This window comes from Rhincodon typus, chromosome 46 (assembly GCF_021869965.1).
Source record: "Rhincodon typus isolate 14 chromosome 46, sRhiTyp1.1, whole genome shotgun sequence".
Classification (NCBI taxonomy): domain Eukaryota; kingdom Metazoa; phylum Chordata; class Chondrichthyes; order Orectolobiformes; family Rhincodontidae; genus Rhincodon; species Rhincodon typus.
Genome location: NC_063377.1, coordinates 7,910,894 through 7,929,394, shown reverse-complemented (window position 1 = coordinate 7,929,394; position 18,501 = coordinate 7,910,894). Strand labels below are relative to the sequence as shown.

Below are 18,501 nucleotides of genomic sequence, written 5' to 3'. Positions count from 1 at the left end.
ACTGGCCTTAGTACCCACTCGTTGACTTCAATCTCCCTCCCCCATATTGGACTCGGGATAGCCCCCACCTTGGCCTCAGGACCCCACGCCATTGGCGTCACGATAGCCCCCACCTTGGCTTCAGGGCCCCACGCCATTCCTCAGGATCTCCCCCACCTTGGCCTCAGGATAGCCCCCACCTTGGCCTCAGGATCCCACCCCGTTGGCCTCAGGACGCACTCCCCTTTCAGCCCCTGTCCCTCTGCCCCCGGCCCAGCCTCTTACCGGTACAGCCTCTTGGTGTGGAGGAGCTTGGCGTCGGGCTCGGCTTCGGCCTGGGCCTGGGCCTGGGCCTCGGCCTCAGCCTCGGGTTCGGCAGCGGCTCCTGCTGGGGTATCGGCGAGCTCCGGGTGGCTCATGGTTCTGGATTTCTCCACCCACCCTCTTCCCCCGGGTCGTCTCCCTCCCTTCGCCCCCACCCCACCCCCCGGGGCCGCTCCCCCTCAAACAGGCTCCGGGCCCGAGCCCTCGGCCGCCATCAGCCGCAAATCTCGCGAGATCGTCCCGGAGCCCTCCCCTTGACCTCTCTCCCATGACCCCTGACCTCAACGGCCGGCCCAGCGCGCACGTCCCCGCCCCTAACAACGGTCTGAGCCCCGCCCCTTGATGACAGACGGTCCCCCCCGCCCCTTGATGATGACGGGGCCCCGCCCCCTAACAACCACCTGGGGTCCCCAGCAACGGATTGGCCCCGCCCCCTGGCAACGGTCTTAGCCCTGCCCTTTGACAACAGCCTGACCCCTGACCCCTCTCACAAACCCGAGAGGTCCTTCCCTCTGGCAATACCCTGACCTGTGACCCCCTCACACTCCCACTGACCCTTGCCCCCTGACAACAGCCTAATCCTTGAGCCCTTGCTTCTGACAGCCCCGTCTCCCCCTGCCCCCGACAAAACCCTAACCCCCTCCCTCGCTCCCAACCTACCCCAAATCCCTCAACACCCCTCTTCAGGTCCAAAACGCTTCCCCTTATACACCAAACACCTTCCCGATCACCAACTGTCACTTCACTTTCAGTATCAACCAAATCCCTCCACACCCATCCTATCTCTGTGACCTCGAATCCCTACACCCCTCCCTAACTCTGTAACCCCCACCAGCCCATGCACCGCTCCCTATCACAGTAACCTCCTCCAGCCCTTGCACCCCTCCCTATCTCTGTCACCTCATCCAACCCCGACACCCCTCCCTAACTCTGTAACCCCCACCAGCCCCTGCACTGCTTCCTGTCTCTGTAACCCCCACCAAGCCCTACACTGCTCCCTGTCGCAGTCACCTCCTCCAGCCCCTACACAGTTCCCTATCTCTGCCACCTCCTGTAGCCCCACTCACCCTACAAGTTCCCTGCTCCCTCCAATTCTGACCTCCCCTGCATCCCCCAACTGCTCCTTCACCACCCCCCCCGCCCCCAGTCGTGGGTGTGTCTTCATCTGCCTGGGGCACTTTGCAACGAGTTACCTGCCTAAACCATATCATTTGACCGATTTTCATTTCCATGACATGTGTCTGACATCTCCCTATGTGGCTTCAGGAGGGTGGGGTGGTGTCCGAGTTTGTCTGATATCACTCCCTCTGAGGTGACTGAATGCATTTTATTACATTGACGGCGCTACAGAAATGCAGCATGTGGTTCAAGTGCAACAGCTTTGGCTCGAGTCATGCACATGGAACGGTTTCCACGGGGATGGTGGTCAGTCACCATGGATACGCAGATTGGAATGCGATTGGCAAATGAACCAGGGTAAGCATGAGAAAATATTTATTTTCACAGGGAGCTGTTTGGATCTAGAATGCACTGCCGGGTGTGTTTTGGCTCTGTGTTTGAGAAATTTAACAGTCTCAAGCCAGGACTGGCAAATAAATGTAGATTCTATCTCAAGATCCGAAACAGGAATTCTCAACAGGCATATCGATAATGTCACTTTACTCATAATCCAGAACTTACTATTAACACCTATCTTGCATCTCTATCACTCCACTACTATTATGAGAATTCCCTCAGTCTTTTGCTCTGGGCCCCTTCCCATCCTTCTCCTTTGTCAACAGCTCGACATTTTCCGGCTCTGAGGAAGAGTCATGTCGGACTTGAAATGTCAACTCGGTTTCTCTCTCCACAGACCTGTCGTGTTTCTCCAGCGCTTGCTGTTTTTAATTTCAGATTTCTAGCATCCACAGTACAATGTCATTATTTGCTTAACAGACAGCCTTTTTACAAGAAGGCACAGCGAGCCCCATCCTTCACAATGCAACAGGGCATTCAGAAGACAGGATCTGGGGAGTCGCAGGTAGATCGGATGGTGAAGAAGGCATTTGGTATGCTTGCCTTTATTGGTCAGTGCATTGAGTACAGGAGTTAGGAGGTCATGTTGCGGCTGTACAGGACATTGGTTCGGCCATTTTTGGAGAATTGCTTGCAATTCTGGTCTCCCCTCTACAGGAAGGATGTTGTAAAACTGGAAAGGGTTCAGAAAAAAATTACAAGGATGTTGCCAGAAAGTTTGAGCTATAGAGAGAGGCTGATTAGGCTGGAGCTATTTTCCCTGGAGCATCAGAGTCTAAAGGTTGCCCTTATAGAGGTTTATAAAATCATGAGGGGCATGGAAAGGGTAAATAGCCGAGGTCTTTTCCCTGGGGTGGGGGAGTTCAAAACTAGAGGGGCATAGGTTTAAGATGAGAGGGGAACGATATAAAAGGGACTTTTTCATGCAGAGGGTGGTGTGTGTAAGTCTCTGTAGAAGTGTACTAGGAGTAAGATGATTACCTGAGAGTGGAATTTATTAAGAGACCAAAGGGGCAACCTGGGTGAGGTCTCAAATATTTCTCAACTGTATTTGCAGAGGAGAAAGACATTGAGGTAAACACAATTAAGAGAAGCATAGATAATGTGAATCTCTTTCCCAGGCAGACATATCAAAGAGCTGAATGCATAGGTTTAAGGTGAGGAGCAAGCAGCTTAGATGAGATTGGAGGGGAAAAGAAATTTGCACCCAGGGGGTGGTAGAAATATGGAACTGACGGCCTGAAAGGGTGGAGAAGGTAGAAACACTCAACATCTAAGCATCTGGATGAGTGCTTAAAATACCAGGGCATAGGTTATGGCCAAAGTGCAGATAAATGGGATTAGTGTAGTTTGATGTTTTGGTTATCACAGACATGGTGGGCCAAAGGGCCTGTTTCTATGCTGTGTGATTGATTGAGTGTATGGAACAAGAGGAAGTGGTGGAGGCTGGTACAATTACAATATTTAAAAGGCATCTGGATGAGATAGTAGGAACTGCAGATGTTGGAGAATCAGTGACAACAAGGTGCAGGGCTGGATGAACATAGCAGACCAAGCAGCATCATAGGAGCAGAAAGGCTCTGCTCCTATGATGCTGCTTGGCCTGCTGTGTTCATCCAGCCCTGCACCTTGTTGTCTTGGATGGGTACATGAATAGGAAGGGTTTAGAGGCATATGGGCCAAATGGTGGCAAATGGGATTAGATTTACATAGGATATCTGGTCGTTATGGACAAGTTGGACTGAAGGGACTGTTTCTGTGCTGCACATCCCTATGAACTCGATGAATCTCTGAGCTGAGGATTTAGGGTCTCGACGCCACTGTGAAGTTTCGACACTGCTGTGCACTTGCTCAGAAGCCAATCTCATTCCTCCATGTCCACCAGCTGTGATGAGTTTCTCTCCCCCCAAACCCCTAACTGAGTTATCTCAAACAGGAAACATGATGGGAGAAAAAATAACGAGACCCATGTTGGCATTTTCCCCATTTCAAGAATACAGGGGCACAGGATACCCTGGACTGTGTGTAGCAACGTGTACTAGCCTGGGTCCAAACGCTGGTGTACTGTGAAAGTCACATTCAATGAACCATTCACTAAATACCCCAGCATTACAGGTAATGGAATCTCAAACTCTGGAGGAAGCCAGTTCAAACGTTAGCGGGACAAAGCCAAGCATTTCAAAATCAGTTGCTCAACTATCAATGCTCCATTCTCTACTCATTACGAACTACCCAGGGATTAATCCATGTATATACATACACAACACCAGACCCGAAACGTTAACTTTGTTTTTCCTTCACAGATGCTGCCGGACCTGCTGAGCTTTTCCAGCAACTTTGTTTTTGTTCCTGATTTACAGCATCCGCAGTTCTTTCGGTTTTTATTGATCCATATATCCTTTTTTTGAAATTATTTCTAATCTGTGCCCACGTCATAGAGTCACGTAATGTACAGCATGGAATCAGACCCTTCAGTCCAACTCGTCCATGCTGACCAGATATCCTAAATTAATCTAGTCCCATTCAGAGTCTTAGAGATGTACAGTACGTGACAGACCCTTTGGTCCAACTCGTCCATGCTAACATCCTAAATTTATCTAGTCCCATTTGCCAGCATTTAGCCCATATCCCTCTAAACCCTTCCCATTCATGTACCCATCCAGACTCCTTTTAAATGTTGTAACTGTACCAGCCTCCACCACTTCCTCTGGCAGCTCGTTCCATACACGTACCACCCTCTGCATGAAAAAGTTATTCCTTGGGTCCTTTTTAAATCTTTCCCCTCTCACCTTAAACCTGTACCCTCTAGTTTTGGACTCCCCTAGCCTGGGGAAAAGACCTTGTCTATTCACCCTATCCATGCCCCTCATAATTTTATGAACCTCCATAAGGTCACCCCTCAACCTCCAATGCTCCAGGGAAAATAGCCCCAACCTATCCAGCCTCTCCCTACATCTCAAACCCTCCAACCCCGGCAACATCCTTGTGAACCCTTTTGTGAACCCTTTCAAGTTTCACAATGGCTTTCCTATAGCAAGGAGACCAGAATTGAACGCAGTTTCCCAAAAGTGGCCTAACCAACGTATGTTAACGTTTTTTTTATTGTATTCAGTAAGTGATAAATTCACTCCTTTTTAACTCAAGAAACTTCAATTAAATTGAGTCCTTTTAAGACTAAATTCCTTTGGTCCATGAGAAATGGATCCACAAAGAAAGGGATCATTTTTAAATTAACTCTGTGGCCACCAGCAATAGGGGTGAGTGAAGATATGCCCGTTTATCCATCCACACCTAGGAGTTTCATGATTTTGAGGTCTCCAACCTGGAACTGAAACATATTAGGAAACCTCTCGTATGGTTGGGATTTTGCACTAGAACATAGAACTGTGTAGCACAGGAATGGGCCCTTTGATCCTCAATGTTGTACCAAATATGACACCAAATTAAACTAATCCCTTCTGCCTGCCCTTGGCCCATATCCATCCATTCCTTGCATATTCATGTGCTTAACTAAAAGCCCCTTAAATGCCCCTATCGTTATGTGTCTCCACCACTACCCCTGGCAGCATGTTCCAGACTCCGACCACGCTATGTGTAAAAAAACTTGTCTCTCACTTCTTCTTTAAACTGTCCCCCTCTCACCTTAAATGTATGCCCCCTACTATTGGATATTTCAACTCTGGGAAAGTGATTCTAACTGTCAACCCTATCTATGCAACTCATAATTTTATAGACTTCCATCAAGTCTCCCCTTAGCTTCTGCCGCTCCAGAGAAAACAACCCGAGTTTTTCTGGCCTCTCCTTATAGCTCATACCCTCTCATCCAGGCAGCATCCTGGTAAACATCTTCTGCACCCTCTCCAAAGCCTCCACATAACTTCCTGTAATGTGGCAACCAGAATTGAATGCAATATTCTTAAGTACAGCCTAACCAAAGTTTTATAAAGTTGCAACTTTATAAACATCCTGACTCTTGTACTCAATTCCCTGACCAATAAAGGCAAGCGTGCCATATGCCTTCTTTACCACCTATCTACTTGCGCAGCCACTTTCAGGGAGCGATGGACTTGACCCCCAGGATCCCTCTGTCACTAGTCATATGTTCTACATCCTGGTTACTTTCTCATTACCGTACTGTCTCAAAATTGATACCACAAATACGGACATAGAGCGCAGAAACAGACTCTTCGGCCCAACTCGTCCGTGCTGACCAGGTTTTCTAAACTGAACCAGTCCCATTTTCCAGCATTTAGCCCATACCCCTCTAAACCCTTCCTATTCATGTACCCATCCAGACGCCTTTTAAATGGTGTAATTGTACCAGCCTCCACCACTTCCTCTGGCAGCTCGTTCCATCCACGCACCACCCTCTGCGTGAAAAAGTTACCCCTTAGGTCCCTTTTAAATCTTTCCCCTCTCACCTTAAACCTATGCCCTCTAGTTTTGAGTTCCCCTACCCTGGCAGAAAAGACCTTGGCTATTCACCCTATCCATGCTCCTCATGACTGTATAAACCTCTATAAGGTCATCCCTCAGCCTGCGACTCTCCAGGGAAAATAGCCCCAGCCTCTCCCCCAACCCTGGCAACATCCTTGTCAATCTTTCCTGAACCCTTTCAAATTTAACAACATCCTTCCTATAGCAAGGAGACCAGAACTGAACGCAGTATTCCAAAAGTATCCTAACCAATGTCCTGTACAGCTGCAACATGACCTCCCAACTCCTATACTCAATGCACTCTCCAATAAAGCAGTTTGGGAATAAGTGTCTGATGATGACCAGGAAACCATTGCTGGTTCTGAAGAAGGGTGCTAGACCCGAAACTTTAACTCTGCTTTCTCTCTCCACGATGCTGCAAGACCTGCTAAGCTTCTCCAGCAATTTATGGGTTTTTTTCCTGATTTCCAGCATCCACAGTTCTTTGTTTTTGTAAAAGAAAATGGGTTTCTCCCTATTAACTCCTCCGAGATCCCTCACGATTTTGAACTCTCTAATCTAAACCTTTCTCGGTTATCTAAGGTTACAAAGGGATCTTGGGCCAGTGGGCTGAGGAATGGCAGACAGAGATAAATGCGAGGCGTTGCACAAGACAAACCGGGGCAGGACTTAGACAGGTCTTGGTAGGATCCTGGGGAGTGTTGTCAAACAGAGGGTCCTAGGGGTGCAGGTGTATTGTTCTTTGAAAGTTGCGTCACACATAAATGGGGTGGTTAAGATGGCATTTAGCACACTTGCCTTCATTGCTCAGACTATTGAGTTTAGGAGTTAAGATGTCCTGTTGAAGTTGTACAGGATGTCGGTGAGGCCACTTTTGGAGCACTGTGTCCAGTTCTGGTTGCCCTGTTATAGGAAGGCTATTATTAAATTGGAGAGGGTACATAAAAGATTTACCAGGATATTGCCAGGAATAGAGGGTTTGAGTTATAACGATAGGCTGAGACTTTTTTCACTGGAGCGGCAGATGCTGAGGGGTGACCTTATTGAGGTTTGTAATAATGACGAGGGGCATAGATAAGGTGAATAGACAAGGACTTTTTCCCCAGGGTGGGGGGAGTCCAAAACTAGAGGGGCATAGGTTTATGGCGAGAGGGGGAAGATTTAAAAGAGACTTGAGGGGCGATCTTTTCATGCAGAGGGTGATGCGTGTCTGGAATGAGCTGCCAGAGAAAGTGTTGGAGGCTGGTACAGGTACAACATTTAAAAGATGTTTGGGCAGGTACATGGATAGGAAAGCTTTAGAGGGATATGGACCAAATGCAGGCAAATGGGACTGGTTCACTTCACAGAATCCCTGCAGTGTGGAAACAGGCTCTTCAGCCCAACCAGTCTACACTGACCCTCAGAATATCCCCAGACACTACGGGACAATTTAGCACGGCCAATCCACTCTAACCTGCACATCCCTGGGCACTATGGGGCAATTTAGCATGGCCAATCCACCCTAACCTGCACATCTTTGGACTGTGGGAGGAAATCTATGCAGACACGGGGAAAATGTGCAAACTCCACACAGACAATCGCCCAAGGGTGGAATCGAACCCGGGTCCCTGGCACTGTGAGGCAGCATTGCTAACCACTGAGCCATCGTGCCGGCCCTGTTTAGTTTGGGGAAACCTGGTCGGCATGGACAACTAGGGCCGAAGGGCCTGTTTCCATGCTGTACGACTCTAGGACTCATCGTCATCATCAGCGGCGGTCCCTTGCAGATGTGGAAGACTCTCTTGCCCCTTCTCAGGGTGAGTCTGTGGGTGACAGACCAATGCGGCTTACGCAGGCTCTGTGACACTGGGGCAGATGTGGCGTTGGCGTGGCAGCACGCCCCTCGCGCCGTCTTCGCCTGTTTGCTCCCCCTCTGCTTTGGGACAATCTCAGGCCAGCGATTCCCAGGCATCTGTGGGGAAGGCCGCGCTTCACCAGCAAGGGTCTACGACTCTACTAACAGCCTCAGCTGGATCAAAGTAGGCACCTATACCCCTATCCCTGGCACGGTTGGTGTGGTGGGCGTGAGAAAGCGGCGTGCCCATGTAAATTCCATTCGGAATCGAGATGCGGGCAGGAATCTTGAACTGGCCGTCAGAAGTAGTCGTTGACCCTGAAATGCATTAACTCAGCTCTCCCCCTTGCTCTTAACAAAACACTTCCAAGTCGCACCTTGACCCCTTTAACTGCAAGCTCCTCCCACTCATGGATCAATTTTCCAGTCGAGCAAGTTACTACAGGAAGCCAAAGGTAGAAAATAAATCAAGAGGCATGTAGGGGGCGATTGGAGGCTTGCTACCCTTTCTGGAATTTATTTTTTAATAAACCAAACAATCGACTTTGCAGCTCACGAACCTCAACGCCATTGAAAATCAGACCTTTTAGATCTGTCTGGAGGGAAAGGTAGAGTTGGTGTCTGCAAAATAAGTGCCTGCAGGTGGATTAAGGTAGGACCTGCTCACTTCCTGGCTGATGTCTCTCTTGATAAAACTGAGCTTTCACTCAATGTTCGCCTCAACTCTAGTGAATTCCCCCTTCTAGATATTTCATATTTCAACCTGTTCAAAGGTGAAATGCCCACCCCTGGAGCAGGAAGGAACTGAACCCGGGACTCCTGGCTCAGAGGGAGGGACATTACCCACTGCAACACAGAAGCCTTTGAAATTCACACTCCACCTCCCTTCAGTTTTAAAATTTAATGCATTTTTCTAACCAACCTGTTCAGAGATGTTACTACTTAGCTCTGGGGCAGGTGGGACTCCTGGTCCAGGGGTAGGGACACTGCATCACAAGAGGGACTCCCCCCATGCCCTCCCTTCCATTGTCTACCCAAAAGCAGTTTCACCCTGGCCTTGGTGGATGTGTCTTGGGCTGTCGGGTTAGCCAATCAAGAGAGGGAGGGGAGGGCTATGCAGATTCTGCCAAAGTGATGCCTCCTCTGGTCAAATAGCAAAGTTCACCTGTGACAGCCTAATCCGAAAGGTTAGCTAGATGCCCGGGCCTTGAGTGCTTGGAGAATCCCTACAAGCAGGACATTCAGCCCTTGGAGTCCACCCCGACCCTGCGAACAACATCCCTCCCATACGCACCCTTATCCTGCAACCCATGGCTAACCCACCCTAACTCACACATCCCTGGGCACCACGGGGCAATTTAGCATGGCCAATCCACCCTAACCTGCACTGCTTTGGACTGTGGGAGGAAACCCACACAGACACGGGGAGAATGTACAAACTCCGCACAGACGTTGCCCGAGGCTGGGATCAAACCCAAGTACCTGGCACTGTGAGGCAGCAGTGCTAACCACTGAGGTGCTGCGCTGCCCCACTCAGCACAGAATTTATTTTTGGTGAGGAACTGAGTAACAAATACAGGCCTTAAAAACTAGGAACAGGTTCAGATGAAGATTCTTAAAAATAATACCCGAAAGAACGCCAGATACTGGAAATTAGAAATGAAAGCAGAAATAGCTGGAAAACCTCAGCAGGTCTGGCAGCATCTGTGGAGAGAAAGCAGAGTTAATGTCTCGGGTCCGGTGACCCTTCCTCAGAGCAGTTCCAAAACCCCAATCTATGCATTGAGTTCGGGAGCAATTTGTCATTGACAAGGGTTCACAGCAAATCAATAATTTAGCACAAATGTTAATTTCCACCTTACCCCTTTGGACCCTTATGCTGCCCAGAAGCCAAAAGCCCCTTAACTGTTGGATGGCACAGTGGTTAGCGCTGCTACTTCACAGTACCAGGGACCTGGGTTCAAGCCCAGCCTTGGGTGACTGTCTGTGTGGAGTTTGCACATTTTCCCTGCGTCTGTGTGTGTTTCCTCCCACGGTCTAAAGAGCCACAGTTAGGGTGGATTGCCCATAGAGTCCAGGAATGTGTAGACCAGGTGGATTAGCCATGGGGAACGTGGGATCCTAAGGATAGGGTGGGATGCTCTTCAGAGGATTGGTGTGGAATTAAATGGGCTGAATCACCTCTTTTCACACTGTAGGGATTCTGTGATTATACACTATCTCAGTCAACTCCGGAACTGTTGTGTTTGAGGGACCCGTGCATTTCTAAGTCTCAGATGAGTAACACATCCCTTGTCTCTTGTTGACTATCCAGAACCAACAATAATGCACACCAAGTTTTTGTTATGTGAGTTGACTTCAAGGCTTGAAAATTGACGAGAAGAAAAATATAAAAGGGACCTAAGGGGCAACTTTCTCATGCAGAGAGTGGTAGTCACCCCTCTGCCTCCGACGCTCCAGGGAAAATAACTAAAACAGTCCAACCCCAGCAACATCTTTGCAAATCTTTCAAGTTTAACAACATCTTTCCTATTAGCAGGGAGACCAGAATTGAATGCCATATCCCAAAAGTGGCCTTACCAACGTCCTACACTCCAAGGTCTCTTTGTTCAGCAACACTCCCCAGGACCTTACCATTAAGTGTATAAATCCTGCCCTGATTTGCCTTTCCAAAATGCAGCACCTCACAGTTATATAAATTCAACTCCGTCTGCCACTCCTCGAGCCATCTGCTCAAGGTCCCATTGTACTCTGAGATAACCTTCTTCGCTGTACACTACAACCTCCAATTTTGGTGTCATCTGCAAACTTACTAACCATACCTCTTATATTCAAATGCAAATCATTTATATAAATGTGGAGGCTGGTACAATTACATCTGGATGGGTATATGAACAGGAAGAGTTTAGAGGGACATAGGCCAAATGCTGGGAAATGGGATTAGATGAATTTAGGGTATCTGGTTGGATGGACGAGCTGGACCGAAGGGTCTATTTCCGTGCTATATGGCTCTATGACTTCAGTGAGGAGATTGGTGACGAGGAGTTCACTGAGGACTGGGACAGACCTCTGGGGCAGCCATTGATACCGCAGAGATTATAACCCAGAATTTAACTCACAAACCACCCCCGACCCCGCAATCCTGATGTTAGGAAGACCTGACCAACAAGGCACAAGTCAGCAGTGTGATGGAATACTCCCCACTTGCCCTGGATGGGGGCAGCTCCGACAAACACTCGAGAAGCTCGACACCATCCAGGACAAAGCAGCCCCCGCTTGGATTGGCACCACATCCACAAGCATCCACTCCCTCCACCACCAATGCTCAGTCGCAGTAGTGTGTACCGTCTACAGCGACTCCCCAAGGCTCCTCAGACAGCACCTTCCAAACCCGGGACGTCTACCCCCAAGAGGGACAAGGGCAGGAGATACACGGGAACACCAGACCCCTGCAGGTTCCCCTCCTAGCCACTCACTATCCCGACTTGGAAATATATCGGCTGTTCCTTCAAGGTCAAAATCTCCCTCCCGAAGAGCACTGTCCCTACACCACACAGGATGCCGCAGCGGTTCAAGAAGGCAGCTTGCTACCACCTTCTCAAGGGGCAATTAGGGACGGGTAATAAATGCTGGGCCCAGACAGTGACACCCACATCCCACAAATGAATAAAATGAAAACCACCTTTGGGAAATACTGAGGATGCTAGAAATCTGAAAAAAAAACACAGAAAAGGTAAAAAAATCTCTAACCTCATTGAAGGAAAGTGTGGAGGAGAATGGGGGACACGGTCCCATGGGGAGTGGGGGGAAAAGGGAGACTTGCTCCCGCAGAGAATGGGGGATTCGCTCCCATGGAGAGTGGGGGTGAATGGGGGATTCGCTCCCACGGGGAATGGGGGAAGAGATTGGGGAATCTCTCCCACGGGAAGTGGGGGGAGAAGGGGGACTTGCTCCCAGGAACAGTCAGAGAGGTGAACAGCAGAGAAGCTTTGAAATGGGGGTTGGGGGGCTGCTGGATACACACGCGATGAAAGAAGGATGGATGCAGATGCAGAAGAGAACCAACAGCAGGGACAGGAAGGACTGAACGGCCTGTTTCGGCTGCTGTGTGGTCCTTGTAACCTCATCCGCACCCTACACACCTCCCTATCTCTGTCACCTCCTCCAGCTCCTACACCCCTCCCTATCTCTGTCACCTCCTCCAGCTCCTACACCCCCTCCCTATCTCTGTCACCTCCTCCATCCCCCTACACTCCCTCCCTATCTCTGTCACCTCCTCCAGGCCCTACACCCCCTCCCTATCTCTGTAACCCCCTCAGCCCCTACACCCCTCCCTCCCTCCCTCTGACACCTCCCCAGCCCCTACACCTCTCCCTATCTCTGTAACCTCCTTCAGCCCCCTACACTCCTCCCATTCTCTGTAACCCCCTCCGCCCCCACACCCCTCCCTCCCTCGGTCTTCTCCCCCAGCCTCCACACCCCCTCCCTATCTCTGTCACCCCCTCAAACCCCTACACCCCGCCTCCCTATCTCGGTTTTCTCCTCCAGCCTCTACACCCCCTCCCTATCTCTGTCACCTCCTCCAGACCCCTACACCCCCTCCCTATCTCTGTCACCTCCTCCAGCCCCCTGCGCCCCCTCCCTATCTCTGTCACCTCCTCCAGCCCCCTACACGCCCTCCCTATCTCTGTCACCTCCTCCAGTACCCTACACCCCCTCCCTATCTCTGTCACCTCCTCCAGCCCCCTACGCCCCCTCCCTATGTCTGTCACCTCCTCCAGCCCCCTACACCCCCTACACCCCCTCCCTATCTCTGTCACCTCCCCTGAGATCTCTGCGTTCCTCCAATCCCGACCCATTCAGCACTCCCCCACCGATTCTGTCGAGTCTTCAGTGGCCGGGGAGGAGGGGGTTGGGGTGCTACCCTCTGGGGGCTACCTCTGCAGTACTGAGTGGAGGTGAGGGAATGCCGAAGAAGCTGGAAGGGACAGGCGTGTCCGAGTGAGGTTTTGGGAGACACTAGGCTCTTTGTGGGCCATGAGATTTTCTTGCCTTTCCTGTTCAGCGTGTTCGGAGGAATGCGCAGAGTTGGTCAACAAGAGCTCATACACCCACCGCTTGATAATTACTTGCCCATCCTCACCTTGGCATGTTCCACTTATTATCACTGAAGCAATACAATTGTTAGAATAGATTGCATTTCGAAAGCACCTTTCACAACCGTAGAAAGTTCCAAACCTATTTACAGCCTCAGCACTGACACTCTGACAGTGCGGCACTCCCTCAGCGCTGAGCCTCCAACAGTGCCCGCTCCCTCAGCGCTGACCCTCCGATGGTGCCTGCTCCCTTGGCGCTGACCCTCCGACGGTTCCTGCTCCCTCAGCGCTGACCCTCCGACAGTGCAGCGCTCCCTCAGGTTTGACCCTTCGACAGTGCCTGCTCCCTCAGTGCTGACCCTCCAACAATGCCTGCTCCCTCAGCACTGACCCTCTAACTGTGCCTACTCCCTCAGCGCTGACCCTCTGACAGTGCCCGCTCCCTCGACACTGACCCTCCAACAGTGCCCACTCCCTCAGCGCTGACCCTCCAACAGTGCAGCGCTCCCTCAGGTTTGATCTTTCGACAGTGCCTGCTCCCTCGGCATTGACCCTCTGACAGTGCCCGCTCCCTCGGCGCTGACCCTCCAACAGTGCGGCACTCCCTCAGCGCTGACCCTCCGACAGTGCCCGCTCCTTCGACGCGGACCCTCCGACAGTGTCCCGCACCGTCCACCATATGGGATCTTCCTGTGCGCTCACCCCCACCCCGCTCTCTTTCTCATGGCAGGGGATGTCCGGGACGCTACCGGTGCCGCAGAACGCGAGGGACGAGGACAGCGCCTCGGAGCGAGGATCCAAGGAGGAGGACGAATCCGCCGGGAGCCCGGGAACGTTGGAGCGCGGCGATGCCCCACTTCTCCACACCTCAGACACCCTGGAGTATCCCGGCGGAGGCCGGTTTCCAGTCGCCGAGGAGACGGGCCTGGAGATGAAGGCTCTGCGCCAGGCCTCGGCGGCTGAGGGGGCCCAAGCCCCTCCGGTGGCAGCAGAGAAGGGGCCGGGCCCCGAGAGCGAGGTGTGGGTTCCTCCGCCAGCGGTCGATCCCACCGTGCGGGTGGTCGTAGCCCGCACGCTGAGCAAGGAGTCTGAACGCCAGGCCTTCCTGACAGGCCACTGCCCGCTTCCCGACTCCGAGTGGCCAGGAGCCAATGGAGAGGAGGAGGGGTCATATGGGGGTGACATGGGCAAACGCCCGTGCTGTCCCCGCTGCTCTCGGCCCAACCTCAAAGCCACGGCCTCCCTGGCTGGCGCCGTGCTGGTGTACCCCTGCTTCCTGTATGGCGCTTACGTCTTCCTGCCCTTCGATGTGCCAATCATGCCAGACATTAGTGCCCGCTTGATGTATACGCTCCGCTGCGGCGTCTTTGCCACCGTCCCCATCATCATGGGTAAGGAGCATGTGCGCTTCCGTGGGGAAATGTAGGTGGTGGGGGGGAGGAACTGCAGAGAATGGGAGAGGGGGCGCCCATTCAGCATCTTAGGCCCAATCCAGCCACTCAGCCTCACCACCGCTGAGCATCCCTTGTTCCCCGCTGTCTTCCATCTGCCTAGCCCAGTGATGGAGTTTAATTTGGATAAATGCAAGGTGTTGCACTTTGGTGAAACAAATTTGCATGTTAAAAGCAAGGTAGTGCTGTAGAACAGAAAGACCTAGGGGGTTTCAGGGACGTAATTCTTTGAAGTTTGCGTCACAGGTAGACAGCGGGGTTAAGAAGGCGTTTGGCACGCTTGCCTTCATTTCTCAGACCTTTGAGTTGGGACATCATGTTGAGGCTGTACGGGACGTTGATGAGGCCACTCTTGGAGCACCGTGCCCAGTTCTGGTTGCCCTGCTATCGAAAGGATATCGTTAAATTGGGAGAGGATTTAAAAAAGATTTACAAGGAGGGGTTTAAGTCTTAAGAAGAAGCCAGATGAGCTGGGACTTTTTCCCCCCCGGGCATTGGAGGCTGAGGAGTGAATTGATCGAGGGTCATAAAATGATGGGGGGCACGGATAGGGTGAATAGACAAGGTCTTTTCCCCCAGGGTAGGGGAGTCCAAAACTAGACGGCATGGGTTTAAGGTGAGAGGGGAAAGATCTAAAAGGGACCTGAGGGGTAACTTTTTAACACAGAGCGAGGCGAGTGTATGGAACAAGCTGCCAGAGGAAATGGTGGGGGCTGGTACAATTACAACATTGAAAAAGTATCTGGATGGGGACGTGGATAAGAAAGGTAGAGAAGGATGTGAGTGAAACGCAGGCAAGTGGGACTAGCTCAGATTAGGAAAACTTGGTTGGTATAGACAAGTTGGGCCAAAGGGCCTACTTCTGCGTTATATGACTCCAGACCCACAGCGGTGTTATTGACTCTTAACAGTTAGGAATGGGGCGACAATTGCTGGCCTAGCCAGCAACGCCCATGTCCCATGAACAAGCAAAAACATAGAAAACAGGAGCACGAGTAGGCCATTTGGCCCATCAAGCCTGCTCTGCCATACAATGAAATCATGGGTCACTTTGGCACTTAATATCTTCACGAAACAAGAATCTCTCTCAGATTTAAAGTTAACTCATCCAGCAACCACTGCCATGTGTAGAATTCAGTTCTAATGCTCTGCCACCCTTTCTATGCAGATGTGTTTCCAAACATCTCTCCTGAATGCTCAGGTCCCAATTTTCAGACTATGCCCCTAGTTCTGGAATCCCCAACCCAGTGGAAGTAATTTATCTTTATCAACCCTGTCTTTTCCTGGCAAAGAGAAGGGATGGGTGTAGGGGCTGAGGGGATGACAGAGATAGGGAGCGGGTGTAGGGGCTCTGTGAGGTGACAGAGATAGGGAGGGGGTGTAGGGGCTGGAGGAGGTGACAGAGATAGGGAGGGGGCTGGAGGAGGTAACAAAGATAGGGAGCGGGTGTAGGGGGCTGGAGGAGGTGACAGATATAGGGAGAGGTGTAAGGTTTGGAGGAGGTGACAGATAGGGAGGGGGGCTGTAGAGGGCTGGAGGTAGTGACAGAGATAAGGAGGGGATGTAGGAGCTGGAGGAGGTGACGGAAATTGAGAGGGGATGTAGGGGGCTGGAGGAGGTAACAAAGATAGGGAGCGGGTGTAGGGGGCTGGAGGAGGTGATACGGAGGGGTGTACGGGGATGGAGGAGGTAACAGAGATAGGGAGGGGGTGTAGGGGGCTGGAGGAGGTAACAAAGATAGGGAGGGGTTGTAGGGGGCTGGAGGAGGTAACAGAGTTGGGAGGGGGTGTAGGGGGGAGGGGGAGGGGGAGGGGGTGGAGGGGGTGACAGAGATGGGGAGAGGGTGACAGGGATGGGGACTAAAGTGTGAACGCCGCTGGGTACAAACGCAGGGGTCCAGGCCCATGCTGCGGGCGACACTTATTCGAATCATACCACGGTGGAATTTAAAATTCGATGCATAAAATCCGAAATTGGAAGCTCGGCTCCGGGAATGGTTGGCCGTGACGACCGTTGTCCCGATCGTTGTGGGGGGGGGGGGGCCCCCCGGGGACCACAGGGAGCTCCCGGGGCGAGCCCCTACACACCAGGCCTGGTCGTGTCTTAGCGAAATGGTGTAAGTCAGACTCGGGGGTTTTTTTTTTGAGGGGTGGGGGGAAACGATGTGATTTTTAAATTAGTCCGTGTCACGTTTTTAGCTCACCACTGCCTCAGGGGGGCAAGTAGAAGCGAGCGATAAATGAAGGGCCTTTGGGAACAGCATTGCCCACGGGATTGGTCAGGGTGAGGGGCCTTGGGGATTGGGGCCTAGCCGTTAATAATCTGTGCGTGGTCCTCCTGCCCACAGGCATCATCGTGTACGGCCTAGCGAGGTGTTGCTCCTCCGCCGTTGATCCTTTCGGGCCCCGCAGGGAGGAGGTGGAGATCCACCTGCGATTTGTGACGGACTCCATCCACCTCTTCGTCCTGTTCTTCGTCAACCTCATGGTCCTCTCCACCTACCTCCCTCAGGAAGTCCTCAAACTCCTACCACTGCTCACCGCCTTCTTCGCCCTGGCCAGGTCAGTCTCCCTCCCCAGCATCACTCCACTGTCTCACAGTCCCACTTGGTGAGGGGCAGGGTAGAGGGAGCTTCACTCTATCCCTGGGAGTGTTTGATGGAGGTGGGGGATCAATATGGAGGCAGCTTTACTCTGTCCCTGGGAGTGTTTTATGGGGGGTGGAATCAGAGTAGAGGCAGCTTTACTCTGTATCTAACCCCATGCTGTCCCGGTCCCTGGGAGTGTTTGATGGGGGGGGGGGAAGCAGTGTAGAGGGAGCTTTACTCTGTCCCTGTCCCTGGGAGTGTTTGATGGGGGGGGAACAGTGTAGAGGGAGCTTTCCTCTGTCCCTGTCCCTGGGCGTGTTTGATGGGGAAAAAAGTGTAGAGGGAGCTTTACTCTGTATCTAAAACCCCGTTGTGTCCTGTCCTGGGAGTGTTTGATGGCTGACAGTAAAACCCCGTGCTGTCCCTGTCCTGGGAGTGTATAATTGTGGGGGGGGGGGGGGGGGGGAAGACAGTGTATAGGGAGCTTTACCCTGTATCTAACCTCTTGCTGGGAGTGTTTGATGGGGTGGGGGTGGGAAAACAGTGTAGAGGGAGCTTAAGTCTGTATCTAACCCCGTGCTGTCCCTGCTCTGGGAATGACGGGATAATGTAAAACGCCTGCTTTTCTTTGCAGGAGTGAGTTACTGGAACATCTCTCTCTCTCTCTCTCTCTCTCTCCCTCCTCAGGCTGATTTACTGGGTGACATTCACCATTAGCAGCAGCTTCCGCGGTTTCGGTTACGGCCTCACGTTCTTCCCCATCCTGGGTCTGGTCGTGGTGAACCTATGCTACATGTTCGTCCTAGCGCCGGACAAGATGTTCGCCACCTCCCCCAGCGAGCTGGAAGAAAAGGACGCTGGCTCCAGCACTCGCCAGAGGTTCTGGGGCTGAGCCCAAAGACTCCAGCCCCGGAGAAATGGACTGGCTCTCCTGCAGCCCAATGGCATCAATGTGGATTTCACAAGCTTCAAAATCTCCCCTCCCCCTACCGCATCCCAAAACCAGCCCAGCTCGTCCCTGCCTCCCTAACCTGTTCTTCCTCCCACCTATCCCCTCCTCCCACCTCAAGCCGCACCCCCATTTCCTACCTACTAAGCTCATCCTGCCCCCTTGACCTGTCCGTCCTCCCTGGACTGACCTATCCCCTCCTTAACTCCCCACCTACACTCACCTTTACTGGCTCCATCCCCGCCTCTTCGACCTGTTTGTTTCCTCTCCACCTATCCTCTCCTCTATCCATCTTCTATCCGCCTCCCCCTCTCTCCCTATTTATT

At 51.9% G+C, this 18,501-nt stretch overlaps 2 protein-coding genes across 4 annotated transcripts in view; one reads left to right on the top strand and one right to left on the bottom strand.

Annotated features, from left to right (window-relative positions):
- LOC125487853 (nonsense-mediated mRNA decay factor SMG5-like) overlaps nucleotides 1–451 on the bottom strand; it is a 10,307-nt gene extending 9,856 nt beyond the window's left edge. The window contains exon 1 of the mRNA XM_048620300.1: nucleotides 265–451. Coding sequence (XP_048476257.1) covers nucleotides 265–398 — 134 coding nt within the window. The 5' untranslated portion in view covers nucleotides 399–451. The remainder of the gene's footprint in view (nucleotides 1–264) is intronic.
- A 430-nt stretch (nucleotides 452–881) lies between these two features.
- LOC109926020 (transmembrane protein 79-like) lies at nucleotides 882–18,254 on the top strand. Of its 3 annotated transcripts, none has more exons than XM_048620417.1 (4): nucleotides 882–1,779; nucleotides 13,919–14,579; nucleotides 16,987–17,200; nucleotides 17,914–18,254. In XM_048620417.1, the coding sequence occupies exons 2-4, from the start codon at nucleotides 13,922–13,924 to the stop codon at nucleotides 18,116–18,118; spliced, it is 1,077 nt and encodes a 358-aa protein (XP_048476374.1). In that variant the 5' UTR covers nucleotides 882–1,779; nucleotides 13,919–13,921; the 3' UTR covers nucleotides 18,119–18,254. The 3 variants fall into 3 exon arrangements, with proteins under 3 accessions (XP_048476374.1, XP_048476373.1, XP_020381507.2); XM_048620416.1 differs by lacking the exon at nucleotides 882–1,779 and adding an exon at nucleotides 8,498–8,744; XM_020525918.2 differs by lacking the exon at nucleotides 882–1,779 and having other exon boundaries at nucleotides 13,799–14,579.
- Nucleotides 18,255–18,501: the final 247 nt, after the last annotated feature.